The 19,763-nt window shown below is 46.1% G+C and overlaps 1 protein-coding gene across 8 annotated transcripts in view; it reads right to left on the reverse strand.

The window, feature by feature from the left end:
- Positions 1-4,431: 4,431 nt before the first annotated feature.
- The window catches only part of PTPRF (protein tyrosine phosphatase receptor type F), a 369,529-nt gene continuing 354,197 nt past the window's right edge, over positions 4,432-19,763 (reverse strand). For 4 of the 8 annotated variants that reach the window (XM_075287306.1, XM_075287303.1, XM_075287301.1 and 1 more), the window contains 18 exons: positions 19,240-19,493; positions 19,062-19,146; positions 18,527-18,733; positions 17,998-18,152; positions 16,832-16,947; positions 15,480-15,512; positions 14,532-14,629; positions 14,316-14,439; positions 14,064-14,239; positions 13,664-13,783; positions 12,965-13,119; positions 11,213-11,498; positions 7,064-7,242; positions 6,772-6,898; positions 6,482-6,607; positions 6,247-6,401; positions 6,032-6,167; positions 4,432-5,444 (listed from right to left, as the gene is read on the reverse strand). In XM_075287306.1, the coding sequence (XP_075143407.1) occupies positions 5,376-5,444; positions 6,032-6,167; positions 6,247-6,401; positions 6,482-6,607; positions 6,772-6,898; positions 7,064-7,242; positions 11,213-11,498; positions 12,965-13,119; positions 13,664-13,783; positions 14,064-14,239; positions 14,316-14,439; positions 14,532-14,629; positions 15,480-15,512; positions 16,832-16,947; positions 17,998-18,152; positions 18,527-18,733; positions 19,062-19,146; positions 19,240-19,493 (2,601 nt within the window). In that variant the 3' untranslated portion in view covers positions 4,432-5,375. The remainder of the gene's footprint in view (positions 5,445-6,031; positions 6,168-6,246; positions 6,402-6,481; positions 6,608-6,771; positions 6,899-7,063; positions 7,243-11,212; positions 11,499-12,964; positions 13,120-13,663; positions 13,784-14,063; positions 14,240-14,315; positions 14,440-14,531; positions 14,630-15,479; positions 15,513-16,831; positions 16,948-17,997; positions 18,153-18,526; positions 18,734-19,061; positions 19,147-19,239; positions 19,494-19,763) is intronic. The other 4 variants (XM_075287308.1, XM_075287305.1, XM_075287304.1 and 1 more) reach the window with 1 other exon arrangement.

Below are 19,763 nucleotides of genomic sequence, written 5' to 3' on the forward strand. Positions count from 1 at the left end.
CTCCCCTCGTACTGCAGGTGTATATGTGTAGATGGCAGATCCTCCCCTCCTACTGCAGGTATATGTGTAGATGGCGGATCCTCCCCTCCTACTGCAGGTATATGTGTAGATGGCGGATCCTCCCCTCGTACTGCAGGTATATGTGTAGATGGCGGATCCTCCCCTCCTACTGCAGGTATATGTGTAGATGGCGGATCCTCCCCTCGTACTGCAGGTGTATGTGTAGATGGCGGATCCTCCCCTCCTACTGCAGGTATATGTGTAGATGGCGGATCCTCCCCTCGTACTGCAGGTGTATATGTGTAGATGGCGGATCCTCCCCTCGTACTGCAGGTGTATATGTGTAGATGGCGGATCCTCCCCTCCTACTGCAGGTATATGTGTAGATGGCGGATCCTCCCCTCGTACTGCAGGTATATGTGTAGATGGCGGATCCTCCCCTCGTACTGCAGGTGTATATGTGTAGATGGCGGATCCTCCCCTCGTACTGCAGGTATATGTGTAGATGGCAGATCCTCCCCTCCTACTGCAGGTATATGTGTAGATGGCGGATCCTCCCCTCGTACTGCAGGTATATGTGTAGATGGCGGATCCTCCCCTCGTACTGCAGGTATATGTGTAAATGGCGGATCCTCCCCTCCTACTGCAGGTATATGTGTAGATGGCGGATCCTCCCCTCGTACTGCAGGTATATGTGTAGATGGCGGATCCTCCCCTCCTACTGCAGGTATATGTGTAGATGGCGGATCCTCCCCTCGTACTGCAGGTATATGTGTAGATGGCGGATCCTCCCCTCGTACTGCAGGTGTATGTGTAGATGGCGGATCCTCCCCTCGTACTGCAGGTGTATATGTGTAGATGGCGGATCCTCCCCTCCTACTGCAGGTATATGTGTAGATGGCGGATCCTCCCCTCGTACTGCAGGTATATGTGTAGATGGCGGATCCTCCCCTCCTACTGCAGGTATATGTGTAGATGGCGGATCCTCCCCTCGTACTGCAGGTGTATGTGTAGATGGCGGATCCTCCCCTCCTACTGCAGGTATATGTGTAGATGGCGGATCCTCCCCTCGTACTGCAGGTGTATATGTGTAGATGGCGGATCCTCCCCTCGTACTGCAGGTGTATATGTGTAGATGGCGGATCCTCCCCTCCTACTGCAGGTATATGTGTAGATGGCGGATCCTCCCCTCGTACTGCAGGTATATGTGTAGATGGCGGATCCTCCCCTCGTACTGCAGGTGTATATGTGTAGATGGCGGATCCTCCCCTCGTACTGCAGGTATATGTGTAGATGGCGGATCCTCCCCTCCTACTGCAGGTATATGTGTAGATGGCAGATCCTCCCCTCCTACTGCAGGTATATGTGTAGATGGCGGATCCTCCCCTCCTACTGCAGGTATATGTGTAGATGGCGGATCCTCCCCTCATACTGCAGGTATATGTGTAGATGGCGGATCCTCCCCTCGTACTGCAGGTGTATGTGTAAATGGCGGATCCTCCCCTCGTACTGCAGGTGTATGTGTAGATGGCGGATCCTCCCCTCGTACTGCAGGTATATGTGTAAATGGCGGATCCTCCCCTCGTACTGCAGGTGTATGTGTAGATGGCGGATCCTCCCCTCGTACTGCAGGTATATGTGTAGATGGCGGATCCTCCCCTCGTACTGCAGGTATATGTGTAGATGGCGGATCCTCCCCTCCTACTGCAGGTATATGTGTAGATGGCGGATCCTCCCCTCGCACTGCAGGTGTATATGTGTAGATGGCAGATCCTCCCCTCCTACTGCAGGTGTATGTGTAAATGGCGGATCCTCCCCTCGTACTGCAGGTATATGTGTAGATGGCGGATCCTCCCCTCGTACTGCAGGTATATGTGTAGATGGCGGATCCTCCCCTCGTACTGCAGGTATATGTGTAAATGGCGGATCCTCCCCTCGTACTGCAGGTATATGTGTAGATGGCGGATCCTCCCCTCGTACTGCAGGTATATGTGTAGATGGCGGATCCTCCCCTCGTACTGCAGGTATATGTGTAGATGGCGGATCCTCCCCTCGTACTGCAGGTGTATGTGTAGATGGCGGATCCTCCCCTCGTACTGCAGGTATATGTGTAGATGGCGGATCCTCCCCTCGTACTGCAGGTATATGTGTAGATGGCGGATCCTCCCCTCGTACTGCAGGTATATGTGTAGATGGCGGATCCTCCCCTCGTACTGCAGGTATATGTGTAGATGGCGGATCCTCCCCTCCTACTGCAGGTGTATATGTGTAGATGGCGGATCCTCCCCTCGTACTGCAGGTATATGTGTAGATGGCGGATCCTCCCCTCCTACTGCAGGTGTATATGTGTAGATGGCGGATCCTCCCCTCGTACTGCAGGTGTATGTGTAGATGGCGGATCCTCCCCTCCTACTGCAGGTGTATGTGTAGATGGCGGATCCTCCCCTCGTACTGCAGGTGTATGTGTAGATGGCGGATCCTCCCCTCGTACTGCAGGTATATGTGTAGATGGCGGATCCTCCCCTCCTACTGCAGGTATATGTGTAGATGGCGGATCCTCCCCTCCTACTGCAGGTATATGTGTAGATGGCGGATCCTCCCCTCACACTGCAGGTATATGTGTAGATGGCGGATCCTCCCCTCATACTGCAGGTGTATGTGTAGATGGCGGATCCTCCCCTCGTACTGCAGGTATATGTGTAGATGGCGGATCCTCCCCTCCTACTGCAGGTATATGTGTAGATGGCGGATCCTCCCCTCCTACTGCAGGTGTATGTGTAGATGGCGGATCCTCCCCTCGTACTGCAGGTGTATGTGTAGATGGCGGATCCTCCCCTCCTACTGCAGGTATATGTGTAGATGGCAGATCCTCCCCTCGTACTGCAGGTATATGTGTAGATGGCGGATCCTCCCCTCCTACTGCAGGTATATGTGTAGATGGCAGATCCTCCCCTCGTACTGCAGGTATATGTGTAGATGGCGGATCCTCCCCTCGTACTGCAGGTATATGTGTAGATGGCGGATCCTCCCCTCCTACTGCAGGTGTATATGTGTAGATGGCGGATCCTCCCCTCCTACTGCAGGTGTATGTGTAGATGGCGGATCCTCCCCTCGTACTGCAGGTGTATGTGTAGATGGCGGATCCTCCCCTCCTACTGCAGGTATATGTGTAGATGGCGGATCCTCCCCTCCTACTGCAGGTATATGTGTAGATGGCTGATCCTCCCCTCGCACTGCAGGTGTATATGTGTAGATGGCAGATCCTCCCCTCGTACTGCAGGTGTATATGTGTAGATGGCAGATCCTCCCCTCGTACTGCAGGTATATGTGTAGATGGCGGATCCTCCCCTCCTACTGCAGGTGTATATGTGTAGATGGCGGATCCTCCCCTCCTACTGCAGGTGTATGTGTAGATGGCGGATCCTCCCCTCCTACTGCAGGTATATGTGTAGATGGCGGATCCTCCCCTCGTACTGCAGGTATATGTGTAGATGGCGGATCCTCCCCTCGTACTGCAGGTATATGTGTAGATGGCGGATCCTCCCCTCGTACTGCAGGTATATGTGTAGATGGCGGATCCTCCCCTCCTACTGCAGGTATATGTGTAGATGGCGGATCCTCCCCTCCTACTGCAGGTATATGTGTAGATGGCGGATCCTCCCCTCGTCCTTCAGGTATATGTGTAGATGGCGGATCCTCCCCTCCTACTGCAGGTATATGTGTAGATGGCGGATCCTCCCCTCGTACTGCAGGTATATGTGTAGATGGCGGATCCTCCCCTCCTACTGCAGGTATATGTGTAGATGGCGGATCCTCCCCTCGTACTGCAGGTATATGTGTAGATGGCAGATCCTCCCCTCGTACTGCAGGTATATGTGTAGATGGCAGATCCTCCCCTCCTACTGCAGGTATATGTGTAGATGGCGGATCCTCCCCTCGTACTGCAGACATCAGACACATTGCACAAAATTGTATCAAACCCGATTATTCAAATTTATTAACATTGAGATTTTTTTTTTCTTTTCTTCGGCAGAGATCCCGTTATTCGTAGACTTTGAGTTTTATGTTGTATTTTTTTTTAATATAGCTTTTTTTCTCATTTTTATTAACAAATAGAAAACATACTGTATACAACGGAGCAAACTCCTAACAGCACTAATGTATACACAAGGTAAAAATGATTTCCTTATCCAACATTAGAGAGACAGCGTTGCGATCGCTTCCCAGCCCACACATGGTGTCTTACAACGTCACGGGTTCTGCACACGTTTATTTCATACATCAGCCCTCCGCTAGATGTGGGACTAATACAGAGTACCATCAGAAGTACTTATTGTGTTTAGTAGAAGGTCCGAAACGCTGCACATTATAAGAAAATGTTCTGGTTTTCTAGACAGAAGGAATCGTTATGTGGCACCGATCTGAAAAGACTTTTTTTTATTTTTATTTTTTAATTATTTTGCCTAAAACTAATATAACTTGGTAAAAGAAAATATATCCTTCGAGTCTTCATCCTACATCTCTGAGCAAATATATAGTGTATCCCGCCATAGGTACCACCGCACCTCTAACCATCTCTCGCACCAGGCGAGCTGCGCCACATAAGAAAAGAAAAAGGAATAAGGTTAAAAGAATATAATGTAAAAAATAGAAAGAACTGGGCAATGTTGTCTTAGCTTGGTCCCTCATTGTCCAACCCTTGTGCTAAAGTCAGTGATTATGCGCTGTAGATTTCCATTGGTTCCTGTGCAATCTCGCTTCAGATGAGATGAAAGACATCAAGTACGCAGGTCCACAAACCGGTCACCCGAAGTGATTTCTTCATTTGGGATAATCTGCTTAATTCTTCAATGTATCCTTGTGCTGTCTAACAATTACAATGTGCTTTATCAGCCTTCATGATAGCGCCCCCTGTGGTTGGGGAGCTCGGCACACAACACAGAGGCTCCTGCACTCGGAATCATTTCCCTTAGCTCTATCATTATTTCAAAGAACAATAAAAAAATTATAATTATAATAATGAACTGAAAAAAAACAGCGGCGTCTGTCCCAGAACACCGGGCATAAAAAAAAGAAATACTCTAAAAATAATGTTTACAAATAATAGAAAAAACAAATGTTAATTGTATTATTCTTTTTTTTTTTCTTTTTTTTCTGTGTGCCATAGATAGGGCCAGAGAAGCAAGACCTGTATGGAAGGGAACAAGGAATGAATTGTGCTGAAATCCCAAGCAAGTCTTGCAAAAGCTTTGCATTATCTCGTGATGAGGTGGGAACAGCGCCTGGAGAAGGAGGGCTCGGCACAAGGTGACGTGTCCAATGCCATAGTCCCTGGACGCAGATCACTCCCAACTCAGCCAGTGGGTAAGCGGTAGTTATGTTGCATAGTGGTCAAAGCTGCCTAGGTACTCCAATGCGGCTCTGTAACACAGCTGGTACTGGTCCTGGGGAAAGAGAAGACAGCAGTGTCAGAGCTGTACACATGGATGGTCCACTTGTAGCATCAAATATACTAAAGGGGTTCTCCATTTTCCTTAGGATGGGCCATCATTATTGGATCCAACACTCAGGATCCCCACAGATTTATTTGACCCAGACCGCCCAGACTGTACAAAGTTCCTGCATTCATGGGTAAGTCCATTGGCAACCAACAGACGTCACCACTGAGATGATCAGAGAAAATCTTTAAACTCTGTAAAATGTTGAATTATTTCTGTTTGCAATTACTTATTGGTTATGTTCATGGGAAATCCTATTTAAAGGGCTCGTCCCATCTCTGCATTTATGGCTGTGGCAATAGGATATGGGAGAGGTGAATCAGTGCAGGTCCCTCCTCTGGGCACCACATCTGATAAATGAAATAAAACTGAAAAGGATGGAACCCGTAAACCAGATGTAAGGCTCAGCCCTAGGTGTAGACAAGGCACAAAAACAAGGGGGCTCGAGTGAGGAAAATTGTCTGTTTGCTTAATTTTGTAATGAGAGGTACAACAAGGCCTAAACCTGTGAGAGGCAAAGTGCAGGTCCTCACCTCTGTCTGCACCATGGCCGGTCGCTGTGTTCTTAGGGTCTTCACAGTCTGGAACATGTCCACCACCCCTTCATACCTCATCCGCTCCAGGACAATACTGAGTGTGATGAAGACTCCGGTCCGTCCCACGCCGGCACTGTGACAGACATAGCAGGGTAACGCGTTATAGAAGACTATATAATGTACCCCAACCCCAGAATCTGGGGGATCTGTACCTGCAGTGAACAGTTATTGGTCCATCCTGTCCAAACTGCTCCTTGGTCTTGTGCACTTGTCCAATGAAGTCGATGAAGCCTTCCCCTGTTTTTGGCACGCCTTGCTCAGGCCAATCTGTGAACTGGAACTGTCTGATTGTCCGAGACTGTCCGTCCTGCGGGACACAATGGCCCAGAAATCAGAACATGGGAAATAAATGAAGATTTGTGGTATCTACCTGATACTAGGCCTCACCCTGGCATCTGTCACTTTGAACTCGCGCAAGATGTACTGAGGCATGTTATATTCGGCCATGGGGTCCACCACAAAGTACTGGTACCGTGCGGATCGTTCTGCGGGCCAGTACTGATGACACTTCTCCTGTAAAGAGGAAAGCACAAGTCTAGTGATGTGGAATATTACAGCGCAGCCACTGAGTGACACACGTACCAGTGTAAGGCACAATATACCCAGATATATCACAGCAGATATCTCGCACTTATTACAGCCTTGGTTCAGATGGATTTAGCAAAGCTTTTCCTTACCCGGCCCATCTCCCGCAGCTTTGTCAGCATCACCACAATGGTAGAATTATGCTCCCACAGCATGCGCCAGAAATCCTCAGTGGTCTCTGCCAGGGGTCCCTGAGTAGCAATGTACCCTTTCTGTTGCCTGTAAAACATTGTCCAGAAATAGCAGATGACGGCGGGAAGCGGCGTATGTCCACCAGAGCCGACAGCTGCGGCCATTGTGCTCAGATCAAGAACGTTTCTGTTTTGTGATCAGAGATTCATCTCGTCTCCTCCCCTCCCCCTCCGATTCCTGCAGAAATATTACCTATAGCCATCAATGGAGCTGGCATTGATGTAGTCCGACCCCTCCACACCACGTATGGGCTGAAGACACACACGACTCATCTCGTATGGCATTATATTCACCAGCCGGTTCTTGAACTTGTTGCATGGCAGGTTGGCACTGATGAAGCGGGAGGTGTGAGCCTTAGAGTTGGCCAAAAGCTTTAAAGGGAAAATAAACAAATATTTCACCAACTGAACAGAAGGATTGAGAGAAATCAGGTGAATATCAAAGAAATAACCCAAAAACTGGACGGGCTTGTGTAAAACAACATGGCGCCGCGCCATAGGGAAACTGGAGATTCCGCAAATCCCAGGCCTGGAGCCCTTAATGAGTATTGGGGAGGCCTTAAATATTTTCACATGATGCGATCTGTTCTGCAATGAAGCAGCGTCATGGAGCGAATAACCCCCAAAAAACTAGGCCAGAGATCACGGAGGATGGGGATGTTATCAGTGTGTACATGCGGCTATAAGAATGGCCGTGCAGCCGGTAGAGATGGATCTGATATATACACAGCCCTGATGTAGTATACAGGCTCACACACACACAGCCCTGATGTAGTATACAGGCTCATACATACACACATCCCTGATGTAGTATACAGGCTCACACACAGCCCTGATGTAGTATACAGGCTCTCACACACACACAGCCCTGATGTAGTATACAGGCTCACACACAGCCCTGATGTAGTATACAGGCTCTCACACACACACAGCCCTGATGTAGTATACAGGCTCATACATACACACAGCCCTGATGTAGTATACAGGCTCACACACAGCCCTAATGTAGTATACAGGCTCACACACAGCCCTGATGTAGTATACAGGCTCTCACATACACACAGCCCTGATGTAGTATACAGGCTCACACACAGCCCTGATGTAGTATACAGGCTCACACACAGCCCTGATGTAGTATACAGGCTCTCACACACACACAGCCCTGATGTAGTATACAGGCTCATACATACACACAGCCCTGATGTAGTATACAGGCTCACACACAGCCCTGATGTAGTATACAGGCTCACACACAGCCCTGATGTAGTATACAGGCTCTCACATACACACAGCCCTGATGTAGTATACAGGCTCATACATACACACAGCCCTGATGTAGTATACAGGCTCATACACAGCCCTGAGGTAGTATACAGGCTCATACATACACACAGCCCTGATGTAGTATACAGGCTCATACACAGCCCTGATGTAGTATACAGGCTCATACATACACACAGCCCTGATATAGTATACAGGCTCATACACAGCCCTGATGTAGTATACAGGCTCATACACAGCCCTGATGTAGTATACAGGCTCATACATACACACAGCCCTGATATAGTATACAGGCTCATACATACACACAGCCCTGATGTAGTATACAGGCTCACACACAACCCTGATGTAGTATACAGGCTCTCACACACACACAGCCCTGATGTAGTATACAGGCTCATACATACACACAGCCCTGATGTAGTATACAGGCTCATACACAGCCCTGATGTAGTATACAGGCTCATACACAGCCCTGATGTAGTATACAGGCTCATACACAGACCTGATGTAGTATACAGGCTCATACATACACACAGCCCTGATGTAGTATACAGGCTCATACATACACACAGCCCTGATGTAGTATACAGGCTCATACACACAGCCCTGATGTAGTATACAGGCTCATACATACACACAGCCCTGATGTAGTATACAGGCTCATACACACAGCCCTGATGTAGTATACAGGCTCACACACAGCCCTGATGTAGTATACAGGCTCATACACACACACAGCCCTGATGTAGTATACAGGCTCATACATACACACAGCCCTGATGTAGTATACAGGCTCATACACACAGCCCTGATGTAGTATACAGGCTCATACACACACACAGCCCTGATGTAGTATACAGGCTCATACACAGCCCTGATGTAATATACAGGCTCATACACACAGCCCTGATGTAGTATACAGGCTCATACATACACACAGCCCTGATGTAGTATACAGGCTCATACACAGCCCTAATGTAGTATACAGGCTCATACATACACACAGCCCTGATGTAGTATACAGGCTCATACACAGCCCTGATGTAGTATACAGGCTCATACATACACACAGCCCTGATGTAGTATACAGGCTCATACACACACACAGCCCTGATGTAGTATACAGGCTCATACACAGCCCTGATGTAGTATACAGGCTCATACACACAGCCCTGATGTAGTATACAGGCTCATACACACACACAGCCCTGATGTAGTATACAGGCTCATACACAGCCCTGATGTAGTATACAGGCTCATACACAGCCCTAATGTAGTATACAGGCTCATACATACACACAGCCCTGATGTAGTATACAGGCTCATACACAGCCCTGATGTAGTATACAGGCTCATACATACACACAGCCCTGATGTAGTATACAGGCTCATACACAGCCCTAATGTAGTATACAGGCTCATACATACACACAGCCCTGATATAGTATACAGGCTCATACACAGCCCTGATGTAGTATACAGGCTCATACACAGCCCTGATGTAGTATACAGGCTCATACACAGCCCTGATGTAGTATACAGGCTCATACACAGCCCTAATGTAGTATACAGGCTCATACATACACACAGCCCTGATGTAGTATACAGGCTCATACACACACACAGCCCTGATGTAGTATACAGGCTCATACATACACACAGCCCTGATGTAGTATACAGGCTCATACATACACACAGCCCTGATGTAGTATACAGGCTCATACACAGCCCTAATGTAGTATACAGGCTCATACACAGCCCTGATGTAGTATACAGGCTCATACACAGCCCTGATGTAGTATACAGGCTCATACACAGCCCTGATGTAGTATACAGGCTCATACACAGCCCTGATGTAGTATACAGGCTCATACATACACACAGCCCTGATGTAGTATACAGGCTCATACATACACACAGCCCTGATGTAGTATACAGGCTCATACATACACACAGCCCTGATGTAGTATACAGGCTCATACATACACACAGCCCTGATGTAGTATACAGGCTCATAAACAGCCCTGATGTAGTATACAGGCTCATACACAGCCCTGATGTAGTATACAGGCTCATACACAGCCCTGATGTAGTATACAGGCTCATACACAGCCCTGATGTAGTATACAGGCTCATACATACACACAGCCCTGATGTAGTATACAGGCTCATACATACACACAGCCCTGATGTAGTATACAGGGTCATACACACACACAGCCCTGATGTAGTATACAGGCTCATACACAGCCCTGATGTAGTATACAGGCTCATACACAGCCCTAATGTAGTATACAGGCTCATACATACACACAGCCCTGATATAGTATACAGGCTCATACACAGCCCTGATGTAGTATACAGGCTCATACACAGCCCTGATGTAGTATACAGGCTCATACATACACACAGCCCTGATGTAGTATACAGGCTCATACATACACACAGCCCTGATGTAGTATACAGGCTCATACACACACACACAGCCCTGATGTAGTATACAGGCTCATAAACAGCCCTGATGTAGTATACAGGCTCATACACACACACAGCCCTGATGTAGTATACAGGCTCATACACAGCCCTGATGTAGTATACAGGCTCATACACAGCCCTGATGTAGTATACAGGCTCATACATACACACAGCCCTGATGTAGTATACAGGCTCATACATACACACAGCCCTGATGTAGTATACAGGCTCATACATACACACAGCCCTGATGTAGTATACAGGCTCATACATACACACAGCCCTGATGTAGTATACAGGCTCATACATACACACAGCCCTGATGTAGTATACAGGCTCATACACACACACACAGCCCTGATGTAGTATACAGGCTCATAAACAGCCCTGATGTAGTATACAGGCTCATACACAGCCCTGATGTAGTATATAGGCTCATACATACACACAGCCCTGATGTAGTATATAGGCTCATACACAGCCCTAATGTAGTATACAGGCTCATACACAACCCTCAGTGTTGCAGAGATGACCCTACTTGCATTGGTTCATTGCTTCTTTGGCCATAGAAGTGTTTGACTACCTTGAATTCTAGCTCCATGGAGGTGACGCTCTCCCCTGGAGGGACCTGAGACAGTTTCTGGATATGTGCATACAGGCTGCGTGCTGGCACTTCCGTGTTACCGCACATCACTGCTTCTAGTAAAGCCTCGTGGATGAAGATGTACTGGTCCTCCGTCTGTACCATATAATTTCGTTGGGAGCGCATGCAGGTCACGTGACCGTAGATGTCCACTGTTTTCTCCAGCTTTACTCTCTCTAGCATGGCATCAATCACTATAAAACATCCCGTCCTGCCCACACCGGCACTGCCGAGAGAAGAGAGACCATATGGGTACTACGTACTGTACTTATGTACTTGAAAATTACTTTGATGCTACATGATTAATGAATGATTATTTGAGGACCCGCCCCTTTCTGCTCACCACACCCCCTATTTATATGCCACAACATTTTGGTTTCGGTTATTCATCTATCAGCAAATCTGACTGGCTGGTGCTCAGCTGGTGACCTCTCCTATAGCCAATGGCAGCGTAAGACAGGGCGGCAGGGGTGCAAAATAACTGAAATAATCCACGTTTTTGTACCGTGTTAGCCAGTGGGAAGAAATTATAAAAATAAAAAACTTGAGAGTCTTCAGTAGTTGGTCCCTTTTTTAATGGCTAACTCATAATGATGACAGATTACAACGTATATCTCAATAACCTGAAGAAGAAGCCGAGAGCTTCGAAACTTTGTAATCTGACATCATTATGAGTTAGCCATTAAAAAAGGGATCAACTACTGAAGACTCTGAAATAATCCACGTGAGCATCGAGAAATGAGCAGATCTTCGATTTTGCTTACTTCCTGATTAACTGCCTTAGTATATACACAGATATATACATAGATATATACACAGGTATATACATAGATATAGCAGTAAATACATACATATAGATATAGCAATATATACACAGATATATACATAGATATACACAGAGATATATACACAGATATATATATATATAGATATATATATATAGATATATATATAGATATACTATGTGACTTTCTGCTACGTGATATCCTATCTTAGAAGACAACAAAAGTCATTTAGAGTTCAGTTTCCAGTCTGTGCACAGTGTTGTTATAAGTCATATTAACCTTATGTGTACAATGTGTATATATGTGTGTACATGTGTGTATATATACACACACACGTACACACACAAAGAAGAGTAAGGTAGAATCTAAGAGACCTGGGCTCTATTCTAGTTAAATAGTCCTGTGCATAGATGGAGATCTTTCCCCCTCAATGTAATGCACAAAAACCAAGAGACTTCAGACAGGACCTCAGAATGTGATCAGTTGTCTGGACACACAATCTGGATCCTGCTTGCCTTGTATTCACATTGAGGTCTGTTTATTGCAGGTCCCATGTGAATGAGGTCGCCTTGTCGGGGCAGATGCTACAGTTTGATGTATACTAAGAAGCTGAATGTTATAGGCTGCACTTTTTGTATTACTGCCTCTTTACATTAGGAGGCGCTGTCTGAATTTTCTATGTTGTATCCTGTTTGGTTTGGATTCCACGAGTATCTGGAGACTATATAGATGGCTGTGCCTAGAAGTTCATGTCAGGATCCTCTTCCATGTGCATTAGACGAGAGCTCTATTCGCAGAGTGAAGTGAACATGGGATGTATTCTCTCTGACGCACACGGCACTAAATGCAGCACTTTCCTCTCTCCTATAAGTGGACAAACATTCTAGAACTTGTCTCTTTCCATTACCTGCAGTGAACAACCATAGGTCCGGCATCTGGAGGGTTGCAAGCTTTCACTCTTCGCAGGAAGGCCAGGATGGGTGTGGGGTACTCTGGGACGCCATGGTCCGGCCAAGCCATGAACTGGAATTGCCGGATTTCTCGTTTTTCACAAGATCCATTCTATAGGGGCAAAATAAGAGTCTGGTGTTTTGTCTCCATTATGAAATGTCCATTAGTTACTATGTCGGATTGTCGGTACGGGCGCCTGGTCACAGTCTATGAAACCGGTTACTAAACGTTCCGGCAAGAAAACTACCTGGATGACTTATCAGACAATTCACTTGTATAATCTGGTTTGCACATGGGAAAAAACTCTGTCTGATTGTAAAACCTCAGTGATGAAGAAACTAGACCTGCAGTGCACTAACCACAGCCCGCAATAGGTAACACCCCTCCCCCCAAAAAAAAGTTTCCCTCTACATCACTATCAGCATTTATTGTTTCTCTCATTAAGCTCAGCACACCGTAAAATTATATTATAATTGAAAATTAAATTAAAACATTACACTCTTAATTTGCTTGTCTACCTTCTACCGCATTGTGCGCTCTTATTTCTCTCTTGGGAGGAGGAGGAGGGTGAGCCGGGCGTCAAGGAAATGGATCCGATCTGCCACCCTGTTTGTAGGTTATTCACGAAAAGCCCTGAATCATGGAGCCTACTTACCTTATAGAGGGCGAATGTCCTGACCGTGTACGTGGCGAGCTCTACGGTATCCAGGAGGGTGACTTGGATCATTCCATAGGTCTCGGTGCCACGACTTGGCCAGTACTGGTCGCACTTCACCTGTCAGTCAGATAATACAGGATCATGAAACATATCTGTACAACAATACAAGACTGTATAGTGACTGGAAGGAACCCTGTCCATTATATCTCATGAATTATAGATAAAATTGTGCAGCACATAATACATATATATATACTGCTGCCGCGCACTGGTCATATTTTTCATTGCAAGTAATAAAACCTGCTAATTTTGCACTGATTAACAATATCATTAGCAGCCACAGACACGGACGCCTTTGTAAGTCAGTGTGCTTCTAGGTGTCTCCTCTATGTCTTACCCTGGATTTTTCCTCTAGACGAGTCATCATGACAATGGTGGTCGTTCTCTGCTCCCACACCATGCGCCAGAAGTCACTGAGGGTCTCGGGTAGCGGTCCTTGTGTGGCAATGTAAGCGTTCTGCTTCCTGTACCCATCTATGTAGTTGGCATTGATGTAATCACTACCAGGGACACCTGAGCGAGAAACGGGAGATTAGAGGTGCAATGGCTGACAAAGGGTTAAACGAGGACCAAATGTAATCCTGCTTACCGTCCACCGAGGTGAGGATGACACGGGAGTGGTCATAGGCAATGACGTTTGCATATCGGTTCTTTGGTTTGTTCACCTCCAGGTTAGAATTCTCCCACGTGAACTGCTGACCGGGATCAATGGACTGGAACATCAAAAAATAATGAAGATGGCAGTAAGAATAATAACTTCTCATGGCTGGTGTATAAACAAGGATTGACAATACACAGATCTCACCTCATACTCCTGAGAGAACTTAAGTCCGTCATTGGCCTTCAGACGGTCGATGTGTTCAGCGAGGTCATTGATGGAGATGGGTGGATGGTCCCTCATACCTGACATGACAGAAGGACACATAAGTAAGACTAGGCTCCTGCCCTATGGATGACAATGGAGATGGACAGTGCAGCGAGACAGATGGACAGAGCTGGAGACACGCAGCATGCTGCAACACCCTGGAAGAAGCCAATGTTAGCATGCTCTGCATTAGAGTGTGCAGCCCGTGGAGCCTAGGAAATCCACACCACAGACTCAGGCACTGCAATGAGATGCCGTGAGAGGAAAAGAGTCAAAAACATGGACAACTGATGCCTGAAAATGAATCCATGGGTGAAAGTGGGTTAGAAATATGCTTCAGATCAATGACAAACAGGGTGAGGACATACCAAGCAGATGAAATGATATCCAGTCTCCAAGTAAGATGGAGGGAACAGGTAGAGCAACTTTACAGGGTTAAAACCATAAAAACTGCAATTTTGGAAGAAGGTTAAGGTTTGCAGAAAAGAAATAATGGGGAGTTGTGAAAAACTTTGTCTCTTCTACACGGTAGATAAGAGGAACATCAAGGAATTGGGTCAGAAAAGACAGGGGAAGAGACATTACAATAATGGGGTACCCGGTCTCAGGAGGGTGGGATCCATGTTGTAGACCCATCTAAGACCTGCTCTAGACCTCGCCTAATCACATCACTACTCTACGTCTTCCCCCAATGAATGAGGTTCTCACCAAGAGCAAAGGCAAAATCCAAGATACGCAGAGAGCAAAACAAAGACGGTGCCCAGCCGAGGAGGAGGATGATATGAGGTGAAGAGGAGGTGAAGGAAATTAAAGCAAGAGCCGGCAATGAGTAGGGCATGAGGGGAGTGAGAACTTCTCTAGATGGTTACAGTAAATTGGCAAACTAACTTGAGATATTCGGATAACTGGGGACACTGGAACCTGCAAGGAAAACAAAAGCGGCAAAGAACAGAATGCAGTTAGAGGGCAGGCGACATGGGAGCGAGGGTCTGTCTGGCACCGGATCTCACATGTATTTAGTAGACAGATGGGAAATACTAAAGAATCTCCACTGGAGGAGACTGATAAATGGCTGACAGCTTTCTCCCTGTAAAAATTGCCCAGAAACCTGCTGAGTTGTCAGAAGAGGATTAAACTTTAAGTATACAGTTAGCTGGACATACAAGGTGAGAGGATATCAGAGGTGACAGTGATGGACACCTACAATGCTGCAGTAGTGACACCGTCACTTGTAGATATTAGCAGGGAAACCGTAATGGCTTTAGAGTCTGGAGATATGGAGGATATTGAAGGAAATGTTTGCAGAGAAGATATTCTATGTGTACCAGCAAGATCATGCTATAGGAAACCCTGTTGTCTGTTGTGATCACATACATAGATGGTTACATCAGCCATAACAACAATCGGGTGCTCGGGTGTAATGTGACTAGTCAGATATGGCCTCGATCATTGCTTGGGCGCTCCTGTTGTGTCTATCTCTTACTGTAGCCACACACTACGCATGGCCCCTGACAACGATAGCATCTTGTATAAGGAGAATTGATGGAACCAGAGAGAGGCATCGAGCATTATGGAGGAAGGGGCTGCGGTTTAGTAACCACACCAAAAATGTACGTAAAACAACTGTGATATTCAGCTCACCCTTTATAAGTTGTCCATCATAAGCCCGGGATGCACAGAACCAGTGGACCTGAACTGGTAAGGCAAAGCTTATACCAAGGAAAAACGTAGATCCAGCATTCACCAGGCGATGGATAAATAAAAGCTTCAATCTTTATTCGTCAATTCTTTATAAAACATTCTCCATGTTCACAGGAAACATAATGCAGACAGGGCGTATGCCTCCCGCAGGTGGCATACGGTGGCATACACCCTGTCTGCATTATCTTTCCTGTGAACATGCAGAATGTTTTATAAAGAATTGACGAATAAAGATTGAAGCTTTTATTTATCCATCGCCTGGTGTATGCTGGATCTACGTTTTTCCTTGGTACACCAAAAATGTGTCTGTGGTGGCAAAACTAATGGATAAGCTGAAGTTTGGTCACTAAAATGTCGGCACGTTCTTAGGGGTAGTAAGGGGAAACGACGCCTTGCTCACATTGTCCTCAAACACGCTGGTCACGAATCTATTGCTTTGTATCCTTCAGAAAAATCACAACGTTCTGAGCCCTCACAACAGGAGATGATGATGGGAAAGAAAAGTGGAATAAGTGGAAAGTACAGAAGGCGGCTGCTACCTGGGGTCTGGTAGTTCAGACGTCTCAGTTCCACTGGATCGGATGAATGTCCCAAGAGCGATTCCTTGACCCCTGGAGTTTGATCCTCTTTATTAGAGGGGGAGTTGGTTCGTTTCCTGTAAAGAAAAGTGGAAAATTGAAGAAAAAAAATAAAAATAACAAGAAAACAAATATTCTAACACATCGTGTGTGCAGGTAAGGTTCATTGTATTCTACATATATAGTAAAAGCCGACTCCTCCAGCATTATAGACGTTCTGAGAATCCGGCCCTGGGTTGCAGTATAATTCGGAATCTCACAAAACAAGGTAGAATTTAGGAGACCAAATGTAACCAGAAATATTGTTTTCTGTGAATTTCCAGAATATTCCAGGATTTGTTCATCCCACACTTGCCGCCTATTGGAGGAATGTTACTGCACTTGGAGTCTATTCTTGACGTGACTCTGAGACTCAGATTTGTGGTCACCTTAGATGCACACAGCGATGACAGGAGGGAAGAAGCTATAACTTATAGACTGCCAGGTGGTCGGAGTACTTCTTCTAAGGACTATCAGTAGTTTCATACAGAACTAGTGCAGGGACTCGCGGCTACATGGACATGATGTAAGAACACAAGATCTTCCTACCTCTCCTGCTTACTGTGTCCGGGACAAGCACAAAAAGAATAAATGACATTAATTCACATAGCAAGAAAGCAGATACACAAAAATCGCACATGAGAGGAAGGCAAAAGATTATAATTATGTGGTGTGTACAGGGATAATGGACGTGGCATTAAACATCGCAGGGCCTCGGAGTGGCGGAAAGTTCTTGGCACCAGAGAACAAATCTTGGGATAGATCTGTAATGTAATGTAGTGACCAGGCTGGGGATGGACATATACTGTATGGACTCTAAAATACTGTAGACTGTAAAATAACAAGTTCACAGTCGGCATTGACACTACTGAACATTAAGGAGTAGAGATATTCATTACTGTTGGAGCTATAGTCCTAATATATTAATTGCATTGTCCTCATGTCGGAGTGAAACGTCCTCACAAGTCATTCCTAGATAACTAGCAGTGACACTACTGATCTTGCAGGCGTCATGTAAGCAGCATTTGGTAGGTAAAACTGAATGATTGGATGTATATACTGGCCAGGGCTGTAGGGGGCAGCGTTACCTTTTGAACAGAAGAATAGCGATAACAATGATGATGATAAGAATGACGGCAAGGACTGGACCCATCACCCAGAGCATCTCCGGTTCTTCTTGTTGCTTTAATGAAGACACTTCCACCACAATTTCATCGGAGTACGGACTGGCAGCGTATTTTTTCTACAACAACAACAAGGTCCAGTTTTAGTGGTTATACCAGGCTTGTCCTCATACTGCCCTCTGGAATCTATCCACATATATGTACATCAAAAGAATCTGAATCCTTGTTGAGCTGAGCCATGTACAGGGCTGAGCACAGTGTATAGGTGGTCTCAATAGAGAGGATGCAGAAATCCACTCCTCCGATCATAGCTTATCTCCATGAGAGCAAAGCGATCGGACATGTTGAAATTCACCTGCCTGGTTCATATCTCCTGTGACATTTGCTATGAGGGGATATCATTAGGTCCCACACACTAGGAGACGGTGATCAAGAGGTTCAACAATATCGGAGCAATATCCAGGTTCAGCAATATTGGAGACTGCAGACTCACCGTGTCGCCGTCCTCGAGAGCTGCAAGTACAAAGCAGGTGTAGCTGAGCTGGTCATTCAGAGGCTTGTTGAGAAAACCATTATATTCTTTATTGTCACCCAGAGTGAATGATTCGGGGAGTGTGTTCAGCCGCGCCGCTATATATGGCTTGTTCCTGCTCGCTTGTCTTTTTTGCCGACGAGTCCCCTGATTAATGGCTTCAAGGATCTAAAATGTAGGTGAACACCTTCAGTACCACAATGAAAAATTACAAGAATAGACCCTAACACAGAACATCTATAACCGTCCTAACCTGACAACGCTTCCAACTCAGGATCAAAATACCCAAAAGCATGTTCCTTGATCATACCATCTGATTTATCTTTGGATCTATAGACGCCTGGATACATTTATTTATTGAGGAACTCGCAGGAGTATTTAGAGGAAAGCAGTTCCATGAATAGAAGTGTACTCGCACTTCTCACCTTCTGATATTGTCCAACTACAATATGATGAATACATCCGAATAACAAGTAGAGAGCTACAAATATCCCACCTGTTCCAGCTCCATTTCCTCAGGACTTTGTCGTGTAATCAGGTTTCTGGAACTATCAAGTGGAACGACCACAATGTAATACCATCTGTCAGGCAAGAGCAATAAAAATATATTGGCATTATCAAAGAAATAGAAACAAAGACTTTACTGCAAACTACCAGAACACGACCAGCCCTACCTCACTGGAGAAGAAGTTTGCACCCGCGGCAAGAACAGAGTAAATTTCCCATCCTCCATGTACTTGCTAGAAGATGATGGCTTGCTCTGCAGGACGTCCGGGGCTGTACGGATGGACACTCGGTGCTGCAAGCCACCGGCACTACTGCCTCGGTGCATAAGGACAAAGGAATACTCGGTGTCTGGTTGAAGGTTGTTGATCAGTTTGCGCATGGAATGGCCGTCTACTTCTACGTTCTGATTGTTATATAGAATCTGAGAAGGCAAAGATGATATGTTAATGTCCGTAGATCTGGAACTATCTTGCAAATACAGAGCTTATATAACGGGACATGCCTCATTCAGTCCCGTGGCCACAGGAATATAAAATCCAGCACCTAGTCATGTTATATATATATTCTAATATATACATAACATATGTGGGCAAAGCCACACCCGAATTCAGTGGCCGCTGATCACATTCTTACGCTGGTAAACTTTTCTGTTTGCCTAAATTATCACATTATCATTGCCCTCCGAATGAAG

Source organism: Leptodactylus fuscus, chromosome 9 (assembly GCF_031893055.1).
Source record: "Leptodactylus fuscus isolate aLepFus1 chromosome 9, aLepFus1.hap2, whole genome shotgun sequence".
Classification (NCBI taxonomy): domain Eukaryota; kingdom Metazoa; phylum Chordata; class Amphibia; order Anura; family Leptodactylidae; genus Leptodactylus; species Leptodactylus fuscus.